General features: G+C 44.2%; 1 protein-coding gene across 2 annotated transcripts; it reads left to right on the top strand.

Moving 5' to 3' along the window:
* The first annotated feature begins 14,397 nt into the window (after positions 1-14,397).
* LOC112071330 (non-muscle caldesmon-like) lies at positions 14,398-19,180 on the top strand. 2 transcript variants are annotated; one of them, XM_070439351.1, is made up of 5 exons: positions 14,398-14,712; positions 15,794-16,090; positions 16,676-16,948; positions 17,111-17,221; positions 17,566-19,180. In XM_070439351.1, the coding sequence occupies exons 1-5, from the start codon at positions 14,628-14,630 to the stop codon at positions 18,888-18,890; spliced, it is 2,091 nt and encodes a 696-aa protein (XP_070295452.1). In that variant the 5' UTR covers positions 14,398-14,627; the 3' UTR covers positions 18,891-19,180. The 2 variants fall into 2 exon arrangements, with proteins under 2 accessions (XP_070295452.1, XP_023994554.1); XM_024138786.2 differs by having other exon boundaries at positions 14,399-14,712; positions 17,467-19,180.
* Positions 19,181-19,467: the final 287 nt, after the last annotated feature.

Here is a 19,467-nt window from a genome sequence, read left to right as displayed (position 1 = left end):
TTCTGTATGTTCTTCTTATTCTTCTTAATCTCGCAACCAATGTTAATGTTCTCTCTTCCTCGTCCTCGATTTGAAAAATGTGCCGCTGAATGTCAAAATAAATGCTTCTTTCAACAAGAGGTGAAGTGAGATGTCAATCAGCATCAAACTGCCAGTAGTGAATTAAATTTTGGGGTGGCACCCGGGGTGGCCAATCAGATGTCAGGGGTGTCAAGTGCCATCCTGGACACCCCTCTGGCTCTGCCCCTGGTGGACAACTATTCCCACTCCTTCTTCGATGTACATATGGACACCAAAAGGCTCCATCTGAAGATGTTGTATGTAGCCTTTCACGTTCGGATATCCTGTGTCCGTCTCCTTCAGAATCTTTTGAGTTAGGGCAAGCTCTAGTGAAGCGTTATCATGGGCACGCATACTTTTATTTACTTCAGTAATGGTTTTCAATAAATGTTTTGTTAAATCTGTGGTCATATTTCTTGCCATAAATTAAGCTGTAGGAGTATTGTTTAACCGATTGTGATACACATTGCTGACACCTTTCCAAATTGTTCTGTAAAATCTTTCCTCTATGAAAGTTTGATGCTGGCCTGAAGTTTTTCTCCCCTCTCATATGATATACATGTTGAAAGGCCTTTTCATGTTGAGATCGGAATTTGATGSGACAATTTAGATTTTTTTGTTTAAATTTGTTGACTGTAGATCAGTAGTAGGTGTTCCTTCTTGGATGTGTTGGCCTTCTCCTGGTCTAAATTAGGTCTCTGAGGTGTCGACGAGTGTCCTTTAGAACTCTCTCCCTGACAACTCCTGTTGTCTTCAGTGTCAACACCAAAAACTCTGCTAGCTACAGTGCTCCAAATGTCTGCGTTCCAGGCAATCTCATTGGTTAGATTCTTAAAATGTTAACAGCTATTTTACAAGGTTATCTGTTCCAACAATATCACACAGCATTTTCTTCCTGTTCTTTTGCCCTTCTTAAACCTTCCCATGATCTAAAAAAATAGTTTCGCCTGTATAATGAAATTGAGAAAAGCAACATGAAAGAAATCTGAATATTAATTTCAGATATGTTTTCTTGACAATCAATTGAAAATGAACTGTGTGCTAGTCTCTTGTATGCAAACTATTAATTATTGATACATTCATTTATTTTACAGAAGAAAAGGAGAGAAATATGTGTGTGTGTGTATGTGTGTGCGCAATCTAATTTCATAGCCTTTTTAATTCCTAACTGTGCCAGTTGTAAACAGTTGCTACTTTTTATTACTATTATTGTAATCCAACAAACATGCTACCTGTTCTAACATAGGCCTACTTAATGTTTGCCAATTAAGGTAGCACCACTTTACAAGTTCTTACTGCGGGTAACAACACTAAGATCTCTATAAAGACACTGAATCTAAGCAAAAACAGACAAAGGCACACCTTACAATGCTTTGTTCAATCTGACAGTAGGATTCCTATCCTCCATTTAAGACATCATCTGTAGAAGGAAAACATGCATTTGTAAATGCGAAATTATGGGCAAAAGATTATATAGGTTACAAAACAGACTAAAGTCTCCACACACACACACATGTGCCATATTAACATTTAATGAAAACGATACGGTTAACTGTCTGTCATAACAGAATGGCTTACAAAAATGAGTCTTGAGTGATACACTTGGAACTGTCCTGAAGAATGACAATTTCTTAAAGTCCTTCTGACATCTCTCTTGATGTTCCAAGATCTTAGTTGTGAAAAACTACAATACAGTATTTTTCAATTATGTTAGCTTTTCAGTACATTCAGTTAACCCCTGTGTGCATAAGTCATAGTTCTATGATATATACAACGCTAACAAATAGGGATTTTTGTTAAGATAGTAATAACACAGCTATTGTAATGTGCTTTTCATAATGTCATTACAGACATATGCCACTAGGTGAAGCAYCAGTTAATTAGTACCTTAGGTATCACTGTCATAGTATTAGGACCAGATGCACCTCAATTACTCTGTGCAGCTGCAACTGCCTGTTCCTACCATGACTGCGAAGTTCCAATAAAGCAACTTGWATGAATAAAGCTCCCTTGCTTTCTGCATAATAGCCTACATTTATATTGGATATTATTACAATGGACCATTTGGCTATTTGATTTTCGATTTTAGTACACCTGGGGGGGTATCTGAAATAAATGTTTATTAGGATATTTAATAAAAAACTGTTGAATTTGACCTTCTGCACTTATAATGGAAGATTTTTAAGCTAAGGAAGTATTCCCCAACAACTACCTAATACACACAAATCTAAAGGGGTGAATGAGAATATGTACATATAGTATATGGATGAGCGATTGCCGAGTGGCATAGGTAAGGTGCAGTAGATGGTATAAAATAGAGTATATACATATGATATGAGTAATGTAAGATATGTAAACATTATTAAAGTGGCATTATTTAAAGTGACTAGTGATCCAATTATTAAAGTGTAATTAGGCTACTGCATAATTACAACCGTGTGTGTGTGTGTGTGTGTAGTGAGGTGCGTACTGGCGGCAGAGAAGTCAGGCGCAGGAGAGCGAAAACTGATTTACAACAGTGTCGTTTAATATCCATAAACCACCGTCAACAGAACAATACAATAAATGGGTCAAATAAAACCCGGTAAATACCAGCATACCGTGCAATAGCACTACAAGAAACAATTACCGACAAGGACATGGGGGGAACAGAGGGTTAAATACACATGGAATTGATGGAATTGGAACCAGGTGTGATGGAAGACAAGACAAAACCAATGGAAAATTAAAAGTGGATCACCGATGGCTAGAAGGTCGGTGACTTCNCCAATAAAGCAACTTGTATGAATAAAGCTCCCTTGCTTTCTGCATAATAGCCTACATTTATATGGGTTATTATTACAATGGACCATTTGGCTATTTGATTTTCGATTTTAGTACACCTGGGGGGGTATCTGAAATAAATGTTTATTAGGATATTTAATAAAAAACTGTTGAATTTGACCTTCTGCACTTATAATGGAAGATTTTTAAGCTAAGGAAGTATTCCCCAACAACTACCTAATACACACAAATCTAAAGGGGTGAATGAGAATATGTACATATAGTATATGGATGAGCGATTGCCGAGTGGCATAGGTAAGGTGCAGTAGATGGTATAAAATAGAGTATATACATATGATATGAGTAATGTAAGATATGTAAACATTATTAAAGTGGCATTATTTAAAGTGACTAGTGATCCAATTATTAAAGTGTAATTAGGCTACTGCATAATTACAACCGTGTGTGTGTGTGTGTGTGTAGTGAGGTGCGTACTGGCGGCAGAGAAGTCAGGCGCAGGAGAGCGAAAACTGATTTACAACAGTGTCGTTTAATATCCATAAACCACCGTCAACAGAACAATACAATAAATGGGTCAAATAAAACCCGGTAAATACCAGCATACCGTGCAATAGCACTACAAGAAACAATTACCGACAAGGACATGGGGGGAACAGAGGGTTAAATACACATGGAATTGATGGAATTGGAACCAGGTGTGATGGAAGACAAGACAAAACCAATGGAAAATTAAAAGTGGATCACCGATGGCTAGAAGGTCGGTGACTTCGACCGCCAAACGCCGCCCGAACAAGGAGAGGGACCAACTTCGGCGGAAGTCGTGACAGTGTGTGTGTGTGTGTGTGTGTGTGTGTGTGTATGTGTGAGTGAGTGAGAGAGGTGAGAGATATGTGTTGTAACTAAATTAGTAAACACAAGATTGTGGCTAATAAAACTGAACACAAAAACAAACGGTTTCAGGAACATGGACAGTATGCAAGCCATTTCGGAGAAAAGCGCTCACCTCGTTCCAGCACTGACAGGTGGAAAGCGCAACAGCACTGTGTTGCTTACTGGGCTAGTAGCCTAAGCCTACATGTTTGACATATGCAGGAGTAATCCTATGAGCCGAAGGTGAGAGAATGTCGTGTTCCTAATTTGATAGTGTTCCCATTCCCTGTTTAGAATTGTAAACTAATAGAAAATAATAGTAGAAGACTATTGRGTCCACTGCTCTAGATCTCTTAATGTCCACAACAAGGAGAAGAGAAGAGGGGGAAAGAGAGACACGACTCACCTCAAACTAAATAGTCTATCATACAGCGGAGCGTGTCAGACTCCAACCCATCGCAACTGAATAAATAAGAGCATTAATCATGAGCGCACCGCTTACAAAACAGAGCAGGGATTTCTCCATGCAGAATCGACCTGGTGCRATCAAACTAAATCCAGCAACGTGGACTCACTTATCACCAGAACCTCCCATTAAAGCACACAATCATTAGAAATTATTGTTTAACTAACCACAACACAACAACTGCCTTAAAGGAGCGCCGGCAAGCTGACTTTGGTCATCAGTTGAACAGTGTTTCCTCTGACACATTGGTACGGCTGGCTTTRGGGTTAAGCGAGCGGGTGTTAGGAAGCAGCACGGCTTGGCAGGTCATGTTTCAGAGGATGCAAGACTCAACCTTCGCCTCTCCCGAGCCKWTTCGGGAGTTGCAGCGATGAGACAAGATCGCAATTGGGGAGAAATATTAAAAACATGGCAATAATAAGACATTTTGAAACACAGCAAAAAAAACAACTAATACATCCCTAATAAACGCATTGAATAAGGAATATTAACTGCATGGCTGCAGCCCGGGACTTACCTCGTGCTGCAGCCCGGGACTTACCTCGTGCTGCAGCCCGGGACTTACCTCGTGCTGCAGCCAGGGACAGCCGCTGGCAGTCATAACAACACCAAAAGTGGCCTTGCGCTCTGGGGAGACACTGATGAAGGCCCGCATCAAGGAATGTGTCCAGAATGTCCGCCAGAACCTGCATAATGATCAGGTGTGTCCTTTTCTGTGTTGTGCTGCGGATCTATGTCTTGGGGCGGCGAAGGGTGGAGAACGTCCTCTCCGAGATTGCGACAGAGATAGGTAAACAAAGGCCCAGTTTGATAAGCATTTCTACTTCTCTTGTTTGTGGATGAAGTTGGGCCACGGTTGAGGAAACCTCTGGCACAGAGCTGCATTGGGTCTGTTTTGAGACATCTCCCAGGATGTGGAGTTTGAGCACCAAACAGCCTGCGTCTAGCTGTGTGGGAAGGTGAAGGGAGTCAAGAGACTTTGAATCCATTTACATTTACATTTAAGTCATTTAGCAGACGCTCTTATCCAGAGCGACTTACAAGTTGGTGCATTCACCTTATGATGTCCAGTGGAACAACCACTTTACAATAGTGCATCTAACTCTAAGGGGGGGGGGGGGTTAGAAGGATTACTTTATCCTATCCTAGGTATTCCTTAAAGAGGTGGGTTTCAGGTGTCTCCGGAAGGTGGTGATTGATTCCGCTGACCTGGGCTCGTGGGGAGTTTGTTCCACCATTGGGTCCAGAGCAGCGAACAGTTTTGACTGGCTGAGCGGGAGCTGTACTTCCTCAGAGGTAGGGAGGCAGGCAGGCCAGAGGGTGATGAACGCAGTGCCCTTGTTTGGTGTAGGGCCTGATCAGAGCCTGAAGGTACGGAGGTGCCGTTCCCCTCACAGCTCCGTAGGCAAGCACCATGGTCTTGTAGCGATGCGAGCTTCAACTTGAAGCCAGTGGAGAGAGCGGAGGAGCGGGGTGACGTGAGAGAACTTGGGAAGGTTGAACACCAGACGGGCTGCGGCGTTCTGGATGAGTGTAGGGGTTTAATCGCACAGGCAGGGAGCCCAGCCAACAGCGAGTTGCAGTAATCCAGACGGGAGATGACAAGTGCCTGGATTAGGACCTGCGCCGCTTCCTGTGTGAGGCAGGGTCGTACTCTCTCGAATGTTGTAGAGCATGAACCTACAGGAACGGGTCACCGCCTTGATGTTGGTTGAGAACGACAGGGTGTTGTCCAGGATCACGTCAAGGTTCTTAGCGCTCTGGAGGAGGACACAATGGAGTTGTCAACCGTGATGGCAAGATCACGGAACGGGCAGTCCTTCCCCGGGAGGAAGAGCAGCTCCGTCTTGCCGAGTTCAGCTTGAGGTGGTGATCCGTCATCCACACTGATATGTCTGCCAGACATGCAGACATGTTATCAGAAGGGGAAAGGAGAAGATTAATTGTGTGTCGTCTGCATAGCAATGATAGGAGAACCATGTGAGGATATGACAGAGCCAAGTGACTTGGTGTATAGCGAGAATAGGAGAGGGCCTAGAACAGAGCCCTGGACACCAGTGGTGAGAGCACGTGGTGCGGAGACAGATTCTCGCCACGCCACCTGGTAGGAGCGACCTGTCAGGTAGGACGCAATCCAAGCGTGGGCCGCGCCGGAGATGCCCAACTCGGAGAGGGTGGAGAGGAGATCTGATGGTTCACAGTATCAAAGGCAGCCGATAGGTCTAGAAGGATGAGAGCAGAGGAGAGAGAGTTAGCTTTAGCAGTGCGGAGCGCCTCCGTGACACAGAGAAAGACAGTCTCAGTTGAATGACTAGTCTTGAAACCTGACTGATTTGGATCAAGAAGGTAATTCTGAGAGAGATAGCAGGAGAGCTGGCCAAGGACGCACGTTCAAGAGTTTTGGAGAGAAAAGAAAGAAGGATACTGGTCTGTAGTTGTTGACATCAGAGGGATCGAGTGTAGGTTTTTCAGAAGGGGTGCAACTCTCGCTCTCTTGAAGGCGGAAGGACGTAGCCAGCGGTCAAGGATGATTGATGAGCGAGTGGAGTAAGGGAGAAGGTCTCCGGAAATGGTCTGAGAAGAGAGGAGGGATAGGTCAAGCGGGCAGGTTGTTGGGCGGCCGGCCGTCACAAGACGCGAGATTTCATCTGGAGAGAGAGGAGAAAGAGGTCAAAGCACAGGAGGACAGTGTGAGCAGAACCAGCGGTGTCGTTTGACTTAGCAAACGAGGATCGGATGTCGTCGACCTTCTTTTCAAAATGTGACGAAGTCATCCGCAGAGAGGGAGGAGGGGGGGGGATTCAGGAGGAGGAGAAGGTGGCAAAGAGCTTCCTAGGGTTAGAGGCAGATGCTTGGAATTTAGAGTGGTAGAAAGTGGCTTTAGCAGCAGAGACAGAAGAGGAGAATGTAGAGAGGGAGTGAAAGGATGCCAGGTCCGCAGGGAGGCGAGTTTTCCTCCATTTCCGCTCGGCTGCCCGGAGCCCTGTTCTTGAGCTCGCAATGAGTCGTCGAGCCACGGACAGGAGGGAGGACCGAGCCGCCTGGAGGATAGGGGACATAGAGAGTCAAAGGATGTAGAAAGGGAGGAGAGAGGTTGAGGAGGCAGAATCAGGAGATAGGTTGGAGAAGGTTTGAGCAGAGAAGAGATGATAGGATGGAAGAGGAGAGAGTAGCGGGGAGAGAGAGCGAAGGTTGGGACGGCGCGATACCATCCGAGTAGGGGCAGTGTAGGAAGTTGGGATGAGAGCGAGAGGAAAAGGATACAAGGTAGTGGTCGGAGACTTGGAGGGGAGTTGCAATGAGATTAGTGGAAGAACAGCATCTAGTAAAGATGAGGTCAAGCGTATTGCCTGCCTTGTGAGTAGGAGGGAAGTGAGAGGGCGAGGTCAAAAGAGAGAGGAGTGAAAGAAGGAGGCAGAGAGGAATGAGTCACAAGGTAGACGTGGGAGTGGGGAGAGTCTCAACACGCCGTGCAGAGGGAGATTGTGTCGCGTGTGTCAGAGTGTTCATTTATTAATGTTACATGTTATATTAATACATTATGTCTTGCAGGTGGTTTAGCCTTGTGTTGTCTATGTGTTCATTCATTGAATTAAATTGTTGTTTTTTACATTCATTTTTATTAAAGAGCACATGAAGAACATGTACCATACATACACAACTTATCTTTGCTGTCTTTACTAAGGAGGTAGTTACATTCACATGTTAAGGGTACATTTTGCTGTATAGAGCACATATTTCAAGAGTCTGAATAAGTATACAATTTGGATTAAGCCACACAAAAACAACAGAAACAAACAAAAAGCCAGAAATGACAGAATAAGACCCGTCCGATATGTCAGGAACTCTGACCAGACATCTTCATACCTATGCTGTCTATGTTGTAAGATTGATGTCATTCTCTCCTTGTCAGAAAGTTCCCTGCATAGACCTAACCACATATCTTTGAGGGTGCCAGTCAGGAGCCGCCAGCCAGTCAGGAGCCGCCAGCCAGTCAGGAGCCGCCAGCCAGTCAGGAGCCGCGCCATCAGAGCCGCCAGCCATCAGGAGCCGCCAGAGCCGCCAGCCAGTCAGGAGCGCCAGCCATCAGGAGCCGCCAGAGCCGCCAGGCCCAGTCAGGAGCCGCCAGGAGCCGCCAGCCAGTCAGGAGCCGCCAGAGCCGCCCCTCCAGTCCGGAGCTGCCCTCCAGTCCGGAGCTGCCCTCTCTGTCCGAGCTGCCTCTCTGTCCGGAGTTGCCCCTCTGTCGTGTGCTACCTCTCTGTCCTGAGCTACCTCTCTGTCCTGAGCTGTCTCCTCTATCTAGGGGGGACCTTTGTGAAGGTTCCTAGACCAGGGTCGGGGGCGAGGGTCGCCACTCAAAGGACGCTAAGGAGGGGGACAAGGACAATGGTGGAGTGGTGTCCTCGTCCTGCGCCGGAGCCGCCACCGCGGACAGATGCCCACCCAGACCCTCCTCTTGAGTTTTAGGGGTGCGTTCGGAGTCCGCACCTCAGGAGGGGGGTACTGTAACGTCCTGACCAGAGTTGTTATGTGTTTTGCTTGTTTAGTGTTGGTCAGGACGTGAACTGGGTGGGAATTCTATGTTGTGTGTCTAGTTTGTCTGTTTCTGTGTCCAGCCTAATYTGGTTCTCAATCAGAGGCAGCTGTCAATCGTTGTCCCTGATTGAGAATCATATATAGGTGGCTTGTTTTGTGTTGGGGATTGTGGGTGGTTGTTTCCTGTCTCTGTGTTTGTGTTCTGCACCAGATAGGACTGTCTCGGTTTTCACGTTTGTTGTTTTGTATTGTTGTAAGTGTTCACAGTTCGTTATATTAAACATGTTGAACACTAACTGCGCTGCATTTTGGTCCTCTCCTTCATTCCAGGAAGAAAGCCGTTACACATGGACATACAATACCTCTTTCAGTTGAGCCTGTACTCCTGCAAAAGCAGTAACCCTGGAGACGTACCATTGGAATGTTTAAATGCAAAAATATGTCCTTCACCCACAGTAACAGAGTTTCAGCGGTAGAGTCGGAAGCGTTGTAAAATCCCCAAAACTCACAGTGTGTGGTCGATGTACTGGAGATTGCATGATAATTGTTCCATAGTGCTCATGTCAGTGGTGCCATCAGCAGTCAGGCCATAGAATGAACARTCTGACACACGCGACACAATCTCCCTCTGCACGGCGTGAGACAGTTGTTGAACCATCTCATTCTGAATTGTATCTGACATCCAGTTGTCTCTTCTCATAAGCCATTCCTGTTCCTTGGGTAGATTGTATSTGAGTTCTATTATGAAGTCGTTAAGTAAACCATCACGAGTTGTGTCGCCTCTGAACGGGACTCCCTTGCGGCTGAGAAAGCGAATGGATCGGAACAACAGATCCGGGAAATTCCTATCAGTGCACTGTTAAGTAGCAGCCAAATCTGACAACAAAGCACTGYTTGGTGTGCAGCCCAGAGCAGTTCATTTTTTACTTTTCATGTTCTCTTAACGTCTTGGTTGCTTTGTGCCAGTTTGAACCCCACCCCCAAAGCACTCAATCTTCCTGAACAGAATGCAGACACTGCCATTTCTAGTAAAGACCCAGTGCACAACTTTTTTTTCTTCAAGGCAGTGCTGCAGCACCTTCAGCACCCCTAGTCCCCGCAGCTATGCCTCTTGGTGGAACATAAAATAACATTCCATTTGACTTGTAAATCATGTTTAATAGCTGCAATACAATCACACTGTATACCAACACATTGCATTATGTTTATTTGCTATAATAATAAAAATTCTAACCACTTCTGGAATATTCCTGGCTGGAGGTGAGAAGCAGGTACGGGGAGTTGACATTTAATTAGGAACAGACAACGAGCAAGACAGGAACAGCGTCAGCACACGGATACACAATGACAAACGACAATCGATGCTGCAGCGGGGAACAGAGATGGGGAACTGACAAATATAGGGGAGGTAATAAACAGGTGATTGAGTCCAATAATACGCTGATGTGAGTGACGGGGAAAGGCAGGTGTGCATACTGATGGTGGCAGGAGTGCGTAATGCTGGGGATCCAGGAACCTTCGAGCGCCAGGGAGGGGAGCGTGAGCAGGCGTGACACAGGGCTTCCCAAACTCGGTCCTCAGGACCCCAAGGGGTGCACGTTTTGCCCTAGCACTACACAGCTGATTTATATAATCAACTAATCATCAAGCTTTTATTATTTGAATCAGCTGTGCAGTGTTAGGGAAAAAAGCTAAACATGCACCCTTTGGGGTCCAGAGGACAGAGTTTGGGAAACGGTGCTGTAGTGTGTACATAACAATATGGTACATAATGAGCCAAAAAAGATAGGAGTTTAGTAAAGAGAAACAAACCTTCCCTGTACAGAATCAAAATATTTGTCAAACAAACTATAAATTCAACAAGTGCTTTTCAACTGGTTTCTCCTGGTACAGAGTCTGTAGCTGTACTGGTCTCTGTTGGTACAGAGCGTTTATCTATACTTCCATGTGAAGTAGAGTAGACAGAGGATTTGAGCTAKTCTCTATTGCTGTACATGCAGTATCTGATCTGGAGTCTACTGGTCCAGAAGGTGCACCTGAACTGTATTTTACTGGAGTAGATAGTGTACCTAAATGCTGTGGCTCTGAGACCAGCTGACAATCGTGGACTGCTTTTATCAGGAGTGTCTGTACTGTCTGACACTGAGCTAGTGGGTCCTCAGACCTGATAGAGAGGGAGGAACACCTGGCCTGTCTACCTGAGTACTGATAGCAATGATAGTGTCTTATAGATGATGGTTTTGGGGTGAGAGGTGGTAGTGTTTGTTTGGGAGAAGATGGGCTCTTTCCTTCCTTTTCCTTCCCTCCTTTCTGTGTCTCCTCTCCTTTCTTCTCCCTCTCCTTTCACCTGCTCTTCTCCATTCTTTTCAGTCTCTCTCTCCTGTCCCTTTCTTTCTCCTCCATCATCTCTCATATCTATCTCTTTTTGCCCCTCTCCCTCCTCTGTCACTGAATCATCTTCTAAACTAAAGTACCCTCTGTTTCACACCATCTTCTCCCTCCTCTATTGTATCTGCCTCATTTACTCTGCTCTCCTCCTGTGTCAGAGATGAGGACTTTCTGGGACAAAAATGTTCCATCTCCCTCTTCATCTCCCTGTCTATCTTCCTCTCCAAGAAAGCCACCAGATCTCAGATCAGAATTGTCATTCCAAAGCGTATTTTCGTCAGTGGATTATGAGTCTAAACCGAACACAATGAATCAACACAATGTCACTACAACTTCAAAAGACTCATAATACAGAACCTTGTTATAAGGTATTACTGTACTTAATTAAGACTGGGGCTTACCTTTGAGATGCTTTTTGATGAGCCAGACCACAACAGCAACCAACAGCAAGACACCTGAACATATAGCAATGTAGGATTACCTGACACACACACACACACAGACAGACACAGGTAAGGTCACATGGTTAGTGAAAACTGGAATAATTTATTCCTTCACCAGCAGCATCAAAAAACTTGGACATGATTGAACCCTGTCTGAGTATATTAACAGAATGGTATTTACTTTACAAAACCCAAATCCTCTGTATCACTATATCACTCAGATCTTGAGTTTACCTGTGGCCAAACAGTATTTTTACTGTAGGCATGTGTCTTCTCACTGATGGGGTTTTTGACCTCACAGGTGTAGGTACACTATAAATACAAAGCATGTGGACACCTCTTCAAATTAGTGGATTTGGCTATTTCAGCCACACCCGTTGCTGACAGGTATATACAATTGAGCACACCGCACTGCACACCTCAGTGACTTTCAAACGTGGCACCATCATAGGATGCCACCTTTCCAACAAGTCACTTCATCCAATTTCTGACCTACTAGAGCTGCCCCGGTCAAATGTAAGTGCTGTTATTGTGAAGTGGAAACATCTATGAGCAACAACGGCTCAGGCGCAAAGTGGTAGGCCACACAAGCTCAAAGAACGGGACTGCCGAGTGCTCGCCTGTCCCCGGTTGCAACACTCACTATCGAGTCCCAAACTGCCTCTGGAAACAACGTCAGCACAATAACTGTTAGTCGGAAGCTTCATGAAATGGATTTCCAAGGCTGACCAGCCGCACACAAGCCTAAGATCACCATGCGAAATGCCCAAGTGTCAGCTAGAGTGATGTAAAGCTCACCGTCATTGGACTCTTGAGCAGTGGAAAGTTGTTCTCTGGAGTGATGAATCACGCTTCACCATCTGGCAGTCCGACGGAAGAATCTGGGTTTGTCGGATGCCAGGCGAACGCTACCTGCCCAAATGCATAATGCCAACTGTAAAGTTTGGTGGAGGAGGAATAATGGTCTGGGACTGTTTTTCATMGTTCGGGCTAGGATATTTAGTTCCATTGAAGGGATATCTTAACACTACAGCATACAATTACATTTTAAACAATTCCGTGCTTCCAACTTTGTGGCAACAGTTTGGGTAAGGCCCTTTCTTGTTTCAGCATGACAATGGCCCTGTGCACAAAGTGGGGTCTGTACAGAAATTGCTTGTCAAGATCGGTGTGGAAGAACGTGACTGGCCTACACAGAGCCCTGACCTCAACCCCATCAAACACCTTTGGGATGAATTGGAACGCCGACAGCGAGCCAGGCCTAATCGCCCAACATTAGTGCCCAACCTCACTAATGCTCTTGTCCCCGCAGCAATGTTCCAACATCTAGTGGAAAGCCTTTCCAGAAGAGTGGAGGCTGTTATAGCAGCAAAGGGGAACTCCATATTAATGCCCATGATTTTGGAATGAGATGTCCGACGAGCAGGTGTACACATACTTTTCGTCATGTAGTGTAGCTGTCTGACTTTGGGGATGGGATGTTGTAGTGCGGGCCTGCTCCTGCTCCACATCACCCCCTGGTGCTCAGACCAAGACCAGCGGTACTCCACCAATGGACCCTCAGCGCTGCAGCGAAGTGTTGCCATGGCACCATTCAATTCACAGGTGACTTCAGGTTGTTATACTGGGTCTGAACCAAAATTGTGGTGAATGTCACATTGCAGAGGAAACGTGGTGTCATACAAAGACTTACTGATGACAGATAATGTACACTACACTTACATATCAATGACATGGAAAAAAACTGGGCATATGCTGAAATGGTTCAGCGTATGCCCAGTGCCCAAGAAGAGCAACCCTGCTATCCTCAATGATTACTGTCCTGCTGCATTAACACCTGTCAAAATGAAGAGTTCTGAGAGCCTGGTCTCTCCCACATACAAAACAAGATTGGAGACATTGTAGACCTATTACTTTAATAGTTTTAATATTTAATATGCATTGTACCACATAATTATCTTAAAATATCTCAATAGCATTTACAACATCKATACATAACATTCCAATAATGAGACGAAATTGCAACGCCAAATTGTGCAAAGAAAGTTTTTTAAAGCAGATGACACTGTTACTTTTACAAGAGGACACGCAATGAAGGCACCTCAGAAGAGACATTTTCAAAGACATTATAGTTAGCCACGTCATTGTTCATTTTCTTCCTAATATTGCTCAAATCAATTGTGATCAAATGTAAAGATTCAATAGCAATCCATGAATGTGACCATCAATGGGTAAGACCTTTTTAATTMACCAGATTGACCCTATTGGATGATCATTTAAATGAAACGCATGCTATTTAAAATCAATAGACATCCTCTCCTCAAATAACTGATCCAACAATTACTATTGTGTGTGTGTGTGTCTCAGAGGAGGAAATGATCCAACCAGCAGGCCATGWATGTATCTACTCCCTCAGCAGTGCAGAGATGCCATATCTTAAAATAAGCTTCAAACAAACTCCTCATCTTCTCATCAGTATCAACACAGGCATTTTCTCAGGCACGTCCTGATCAGCTTTTCCATTCTCAACATAACGTCATACAAAACTGACCCTGGGTCTGTACTTAGGAGTGGCACGCTCATACACTGTAATCACTTACCAATTCCAAACTGAGCCCTTTATACCTACTGGAGAGCACATCTGAAAGGATTGGACAAATTAAAGCAATATGGCAGAACGTGTTGATACCTTTCCTTTCCTCAATCTAKCAGAAGTATCCAGGTGTAGGTGATTGGTCTTGAATTTTGAATGGAGCAAGCCAGTGAACTACAGTTTTCATGGATTGTAGAACTACGCTGACATCTAGTGTTCAATAAAGTTAGTTGCATCACCTGCACTTTGGAAATTCCAATTGCCCCCCCCGCCCAACTGCGAATTGTTGCACGTTTTTCTAATGTTAGCCAGTCAAAGAGAGTTTTTTTCATCCAAATGTCCTTTCTTTGACCTCGGATGACTTCAGCAGGCCACCGTGGTCGACTACATTCCATGTGCGCATCCACACACACGACAAAACCATAATAGTCCTCAAAAGAAAGAAAGAACAATACTTTCACTTTCATATGGATCGCACCTGCGGGCGATGGCTGACCAAGGAATATCAACTCCCAGTATAATAGGCCTAGTCACTATATTCTGTTGCATTTATGGCGGACAATTCGTCAYTGGTAAGTGAATGTATTTCTTCGGACTAGTAGACTATTTATAAATCGAGACACAATTACAGAAAGCTGAGATTTCAGTCTAGTGAGACCACTTGTTTGGACGCGCTGATCCATAATCGACGCTCCTTCACTACWCTCCTGTCCTAGAAAAATCCCTTGATGGATTGTCCTAGGAATACATTTGGTATTGTTAGCCTTTTTCTATTGCTTTTGCTTATGAAAGTATTTTCTTTTGTTGACATAAAAAGTTATTCAAAATACCAGTGGTGGAAAGAGTACATACTTGTCATACTTGAGTAAAAGTAAAGATACCTTAGTAGAAAATTGCACAAGTAAAAGTGAAAGTTACCCAGTAAAATACTACATGAGTAAAAGTCTAAAAGTATTTGGTTTTAAATATACTTAAGTATCAAAAGTAAAAGTATATATAATTTCACATTCCTTATATTAAGGAAGCATTTGTGTTTGGCCAGGGGCACACTTCAACACTCAGACATCATTTACAAAGGAAGCGTTTGTGTTAAGTGAGCCAGATCAGAGGCAGTAGGGATGACCAGMGATGTTCTCTTGATGTGTTTGAATTGACCCATTTTCCTGTCTGCTAAGCATTCAAAATGTAACAAGTACTTTTGGGTGTCAGGGAAAATGTATGGTGTAATTTTTACATTATTTTATTTAGGAATGTAAAAGTAAAAGTTGTCAAAATATTAATAGTAAAGTACAGATACCCCCCAAAATGACTTAAGTAGTACATTAAAGTAGTTTTACTTAAGTACTTTATACCACTGYAAAATACTACAACTGAATTTAGGCTAATTACTAGCCTAGCTKGAGTTTACCCACCATCTATTCCCCACACCTTCTGTTTCCCCGCCCTATAATATTTTGGGTTTTAGTTACTGCATTTTGTGCCAGGTGTTGCTTTTGGGGCCATTGTGCACTGTCTAGAAAATAAACTAGGGGGAAGACTGTTGTATTACAGGGTAATAACATTGTTCCCTACAATAACTCAGCCCATTTATACCGTATGAGGGCAATGTGACTATGTCATGTTAACTGGTGTAACTCTGTTCTCATCCCATAGCAGCTGGACCGTCCACCACCCGTTATGTCATCACAAACGGCAATGTCATTATCAACCCTGGGATCCCTGGTGGAGTTTTACAGGAGATCCTGTGGAAACATGGTGTAAATAAGGCGGTGGAATGGAACACTGCCAGGATATGGGAATTTCGTGATTTTAAAGGGAGGACATCATTGAACAGTACAACAGGAGAAATCACTATCAGACAGCTGACCAAGCAGTTCAGTGGGGTGTATGAGGCAGAGTGTATGATTGGTGGGAAAATACTGACCTTTCAGCAGAGAGTGGAAGTCATTGGTGAGTCAGGGTTTCCTAAAGGATGAATCAGGACCGACGTTTGGGTCATAAAGTCACTTGGTTGGCAACCACTGGCTTGTTGTAGTATGATAAGTACTGTTGAAGAGCTGCTCACTTTTGAAAACATTTAGTTTCTGGTTTTGTTTTGATTTAATTTCTCAAACATAAACTAAACCTATGCCGCGCTCTCCACAAGTCCCCATGATAAGAATTCCAGGGTGATAGCAATCACATCAGATGCCCTTACCTAGAACCAGCCATTCCGGTTTGTGGAGAGATAGCGAGAGAGAGAGAGAGAGAGAGAGGGAGGAAATAATGTCGACATTTCCATGATTGTGCAAGACTTTCAGTAAAAACAGTTGTCACTAAGCTAACAGAGAGACTGGGAACACAAACACATTGTAAAGAGAGAGAGACAGTGTGTGTGGGTGTACAGTGTGTATAGTGTGTGTGGGTGTACAGTGTGTACAGTGTGTGTGGGGGGGGTGTACTGTGTGTGTGTGTACATTGTGTGTGTGTGTACAGTGTATGTGCACCACCACATGTCCTCTGCTATGTGACATACTCCTCCATTTCCATCCACAGACCCAGTATCACAACCTGAAGTCACCTGTGAATTGAACGGTACCGTGGCAACACTTTTCTGCAGTGCTGAGGGTCCACTGGTGGWGTACCGCTGGTCTTGGCCTGACCACCAGGGGGAGATGTGGAGCCASGAGCAGAGTGGACAGCACTACAACACCACATCCCCAGAGTCAGACAGCTACAGCTGTGAGGCCAGGAACCCAGTCAGTGAGAAGACACAGACCTACAACAGCAACGACTGCCTGGCCAAGAGAGATAGCCGAGATATAGAAGGTTTGGGTTTTGTGAAGTGAATACCATTCTTTTGGAATATTTAGTCAAGTTTTAAATCATGTATTTCAATGCTGTTGATAAAGGAATGAGAATTCCTTTGTTCAGTTTCCACTGACCATGTGACCTGACCTGTGTGTTTCTGTCTGTATGTGTGTGTGACAGGTAATCCTGAGATCTACATTGGTATTGGTGTAGGTGTCTTGCTGTTGGTTGCTGTTGTGGTTGCTGTTGTGGTTGCTGTTGTGGTCTGGCTCATCAAGAAGCGTTCCAAAGGTAAGCCCAGTTTTTAAAATAAGTACAGTAATACCTTGTAACAAGGTTCTTTATTAGGAGTCTCCTTAAAGTTGTATTGACATGGTGCTGATTCACTGTGTTCGGTTTAGACTCATAATCAACTGAAGAAAATCTGTCACTTTGTCCGAACTTGTATTTCCCTTTCTTTCTAAGCCCTCTAGTCGCTCCATACCAGCGTACCCACTGACTTCCCTTCTTTCCTCTCCCTTGTTTTTGTAACTAAGGCCAAGCTAATTCTGTGGCTCAATCAAGATCTGTCGGCTCCCTTGGTGACACCACAGCTGATACTTTCCAATCCGGTCATGACATCCCTGTTCCTCTAGATTTGRGGAGKACAGGGAATGCCAGCCATCTTGAAGAGGATCGAGAGAAGGCGGTGGCAATCAGCCAGGCAGAGATTGGGGAAGAGGAGAAAAAGCTAGATGAAGATGAAGAAGCTATACTAGATGAAGAACTTACTTGGAACACAAGTGTAAAGGACAGGGTCAATCGAATCAACCAGACCAGCAAGGCTGTGAAAACTGGAGAGGGAGAGGGAGAGGGAGAGGGAGAGGGAGAGAAGAAACCATTACTAGACAAGGCAGGATCCACTGATTCAGATGTTATTGTGAGTAATATCCCGTTCAAACTGAACAACCAGAATCAGGAGTGGGGTGGGGAGTCCGAAAAGAGACAGAGGGAAGAAAAAGAGCAGAACGCAGGATCCAAACAGAACATGAACGTTACCTTGGGGAGTATTACCGAGGATACCGGCCAAACTGCTCCTCCGAAGCCACCTCGGAGCAGCCTTAACTATAATTCACCGTACCCACAGATTCTGGAGACACAGCATAGCAGAGAGCATCATGGGAGAGGACCTGACCAAAGCATGAGTGGTTATGGCACAGAGGGAGATGGAGATGGACAGCTTATGTCCCAGAAAACCTTAGACACAGGGGAGGAGAGTGGAGGAAAGGAGGCGGGGACAAGAGAGGAGGGAGAACACATTGAGAAAGAGAAGGTAGTAGGAGATGATTCAGTGAGAGTGGAGGGAGAGGGACAAGAAGAGACAGGTAGGAGAGGTGATGGAGGAGAAAAAAAGGGACAGGAGAGAGAGATGGAAAATAATGAAGAAGAGCAGATGAAAGGAGAGGAAGAAGACAGGTGGAAGAAAGGAGAGGAGACACAGAAAGGAGGGAAGGGAGAGGAAGGAAAGAGCCCAACTTCTCCCAAACAAACACTCCCCCGCAAAGCCCCCCGACCACCTCTCGCCCCAAAACCATCATCTATAAGACATAGCAACCAGATGGGTGTAGAACAAGGAAGCGTAGTGAAGACAATGAAAACCCAGAGGTGCAGTGGTCAGGTAGACAGAGAGGGAGGAACACCTGGCCTATCAGGTCTGAGGAGACCCACTAGCTCAGTGTCAGACAGTACAGACACTCCTGATAGAAGCAGTCCAGGATTGTCAGCTGGTCTCAGAGCCACAGCATTTAGTCCAAAGATGGACAGTGGTACACTATCCAATCCAGGAAAGTCCAGTTCAGGTGCAACCTCTGGACCAGTAGACACCAGTTCAGATACAACTTGTAGAGCAATAGAGAGTAGCTCAGATACTCCAACAGAGACCAGTACAGCTACAGCCTCTGTACCAGGAGAAACCAGTTGAAAAGCACTTGTTGAAATAGTTTGTTAAACAAAAATGTTAGGCTCTGTACGGGGATGCTTTGTTTCTCTTATATTTAGACAAAATTATTTCAAGTCTATTTAAAACCAATTATCTATAGACTTTTACTTTAGTCATTTTCTATTAAAGTATCTTTACTTTTACTCAAGTATGACAATTGGGTACTTTTTCACCACTGTATTATAGCACATCAACATAATGTATTGTGTTGGTACAGTATACAGTAAATTTTTTATACCAACATACATTTTGTATTTTTAAGTGCATTTTATGATTATTTTTTTTAATTAAGAGCTTTGATCCTTTACATGGTGTGAGGGCTGATACTTTGCTCTATAAAAATAAGACATATTTCAAATGTTAATATTTTTAAAAAGTTGTGAGAATGTTTATTTTGTCCCGACTTTCAATAATGCCTGAGGCGTAGGCCRGTATAAAAAAGAAGAAATAACCCTATCACTTTGACTTCATGGAACTCACTTGTGGGATATGGCTGACCAAGGACGATCAATTCCAACTGTAATAGTATTAGTCACCATCTCCTGTTGCATTTGTGGCA

The sequence above is a fragment of the Salvelinus sp. IW2-2015 genome, unplaced genomic scaffold (assembly GCF_002910315.2).
Source record: "Salvelinus sp. IW2-2015 unplaced genomic scaffold, ASM291031v2 Un_scaffold1586, whole genome shotgun sequence".
Classification (NCBI taxonomy): domain Eukaryota; kingdom Metazoa; phylum Chordata; class Actinopteri; order Salmoniformes; family Salmonidae; genus Salvelinus; species Salvelinus sp. IW2-2015.
The sequence above is the reverse complement of the archived record's forward strand: the minus strand, read 5'-3'. Positions and strand labels throughout refer to the sequence as shown.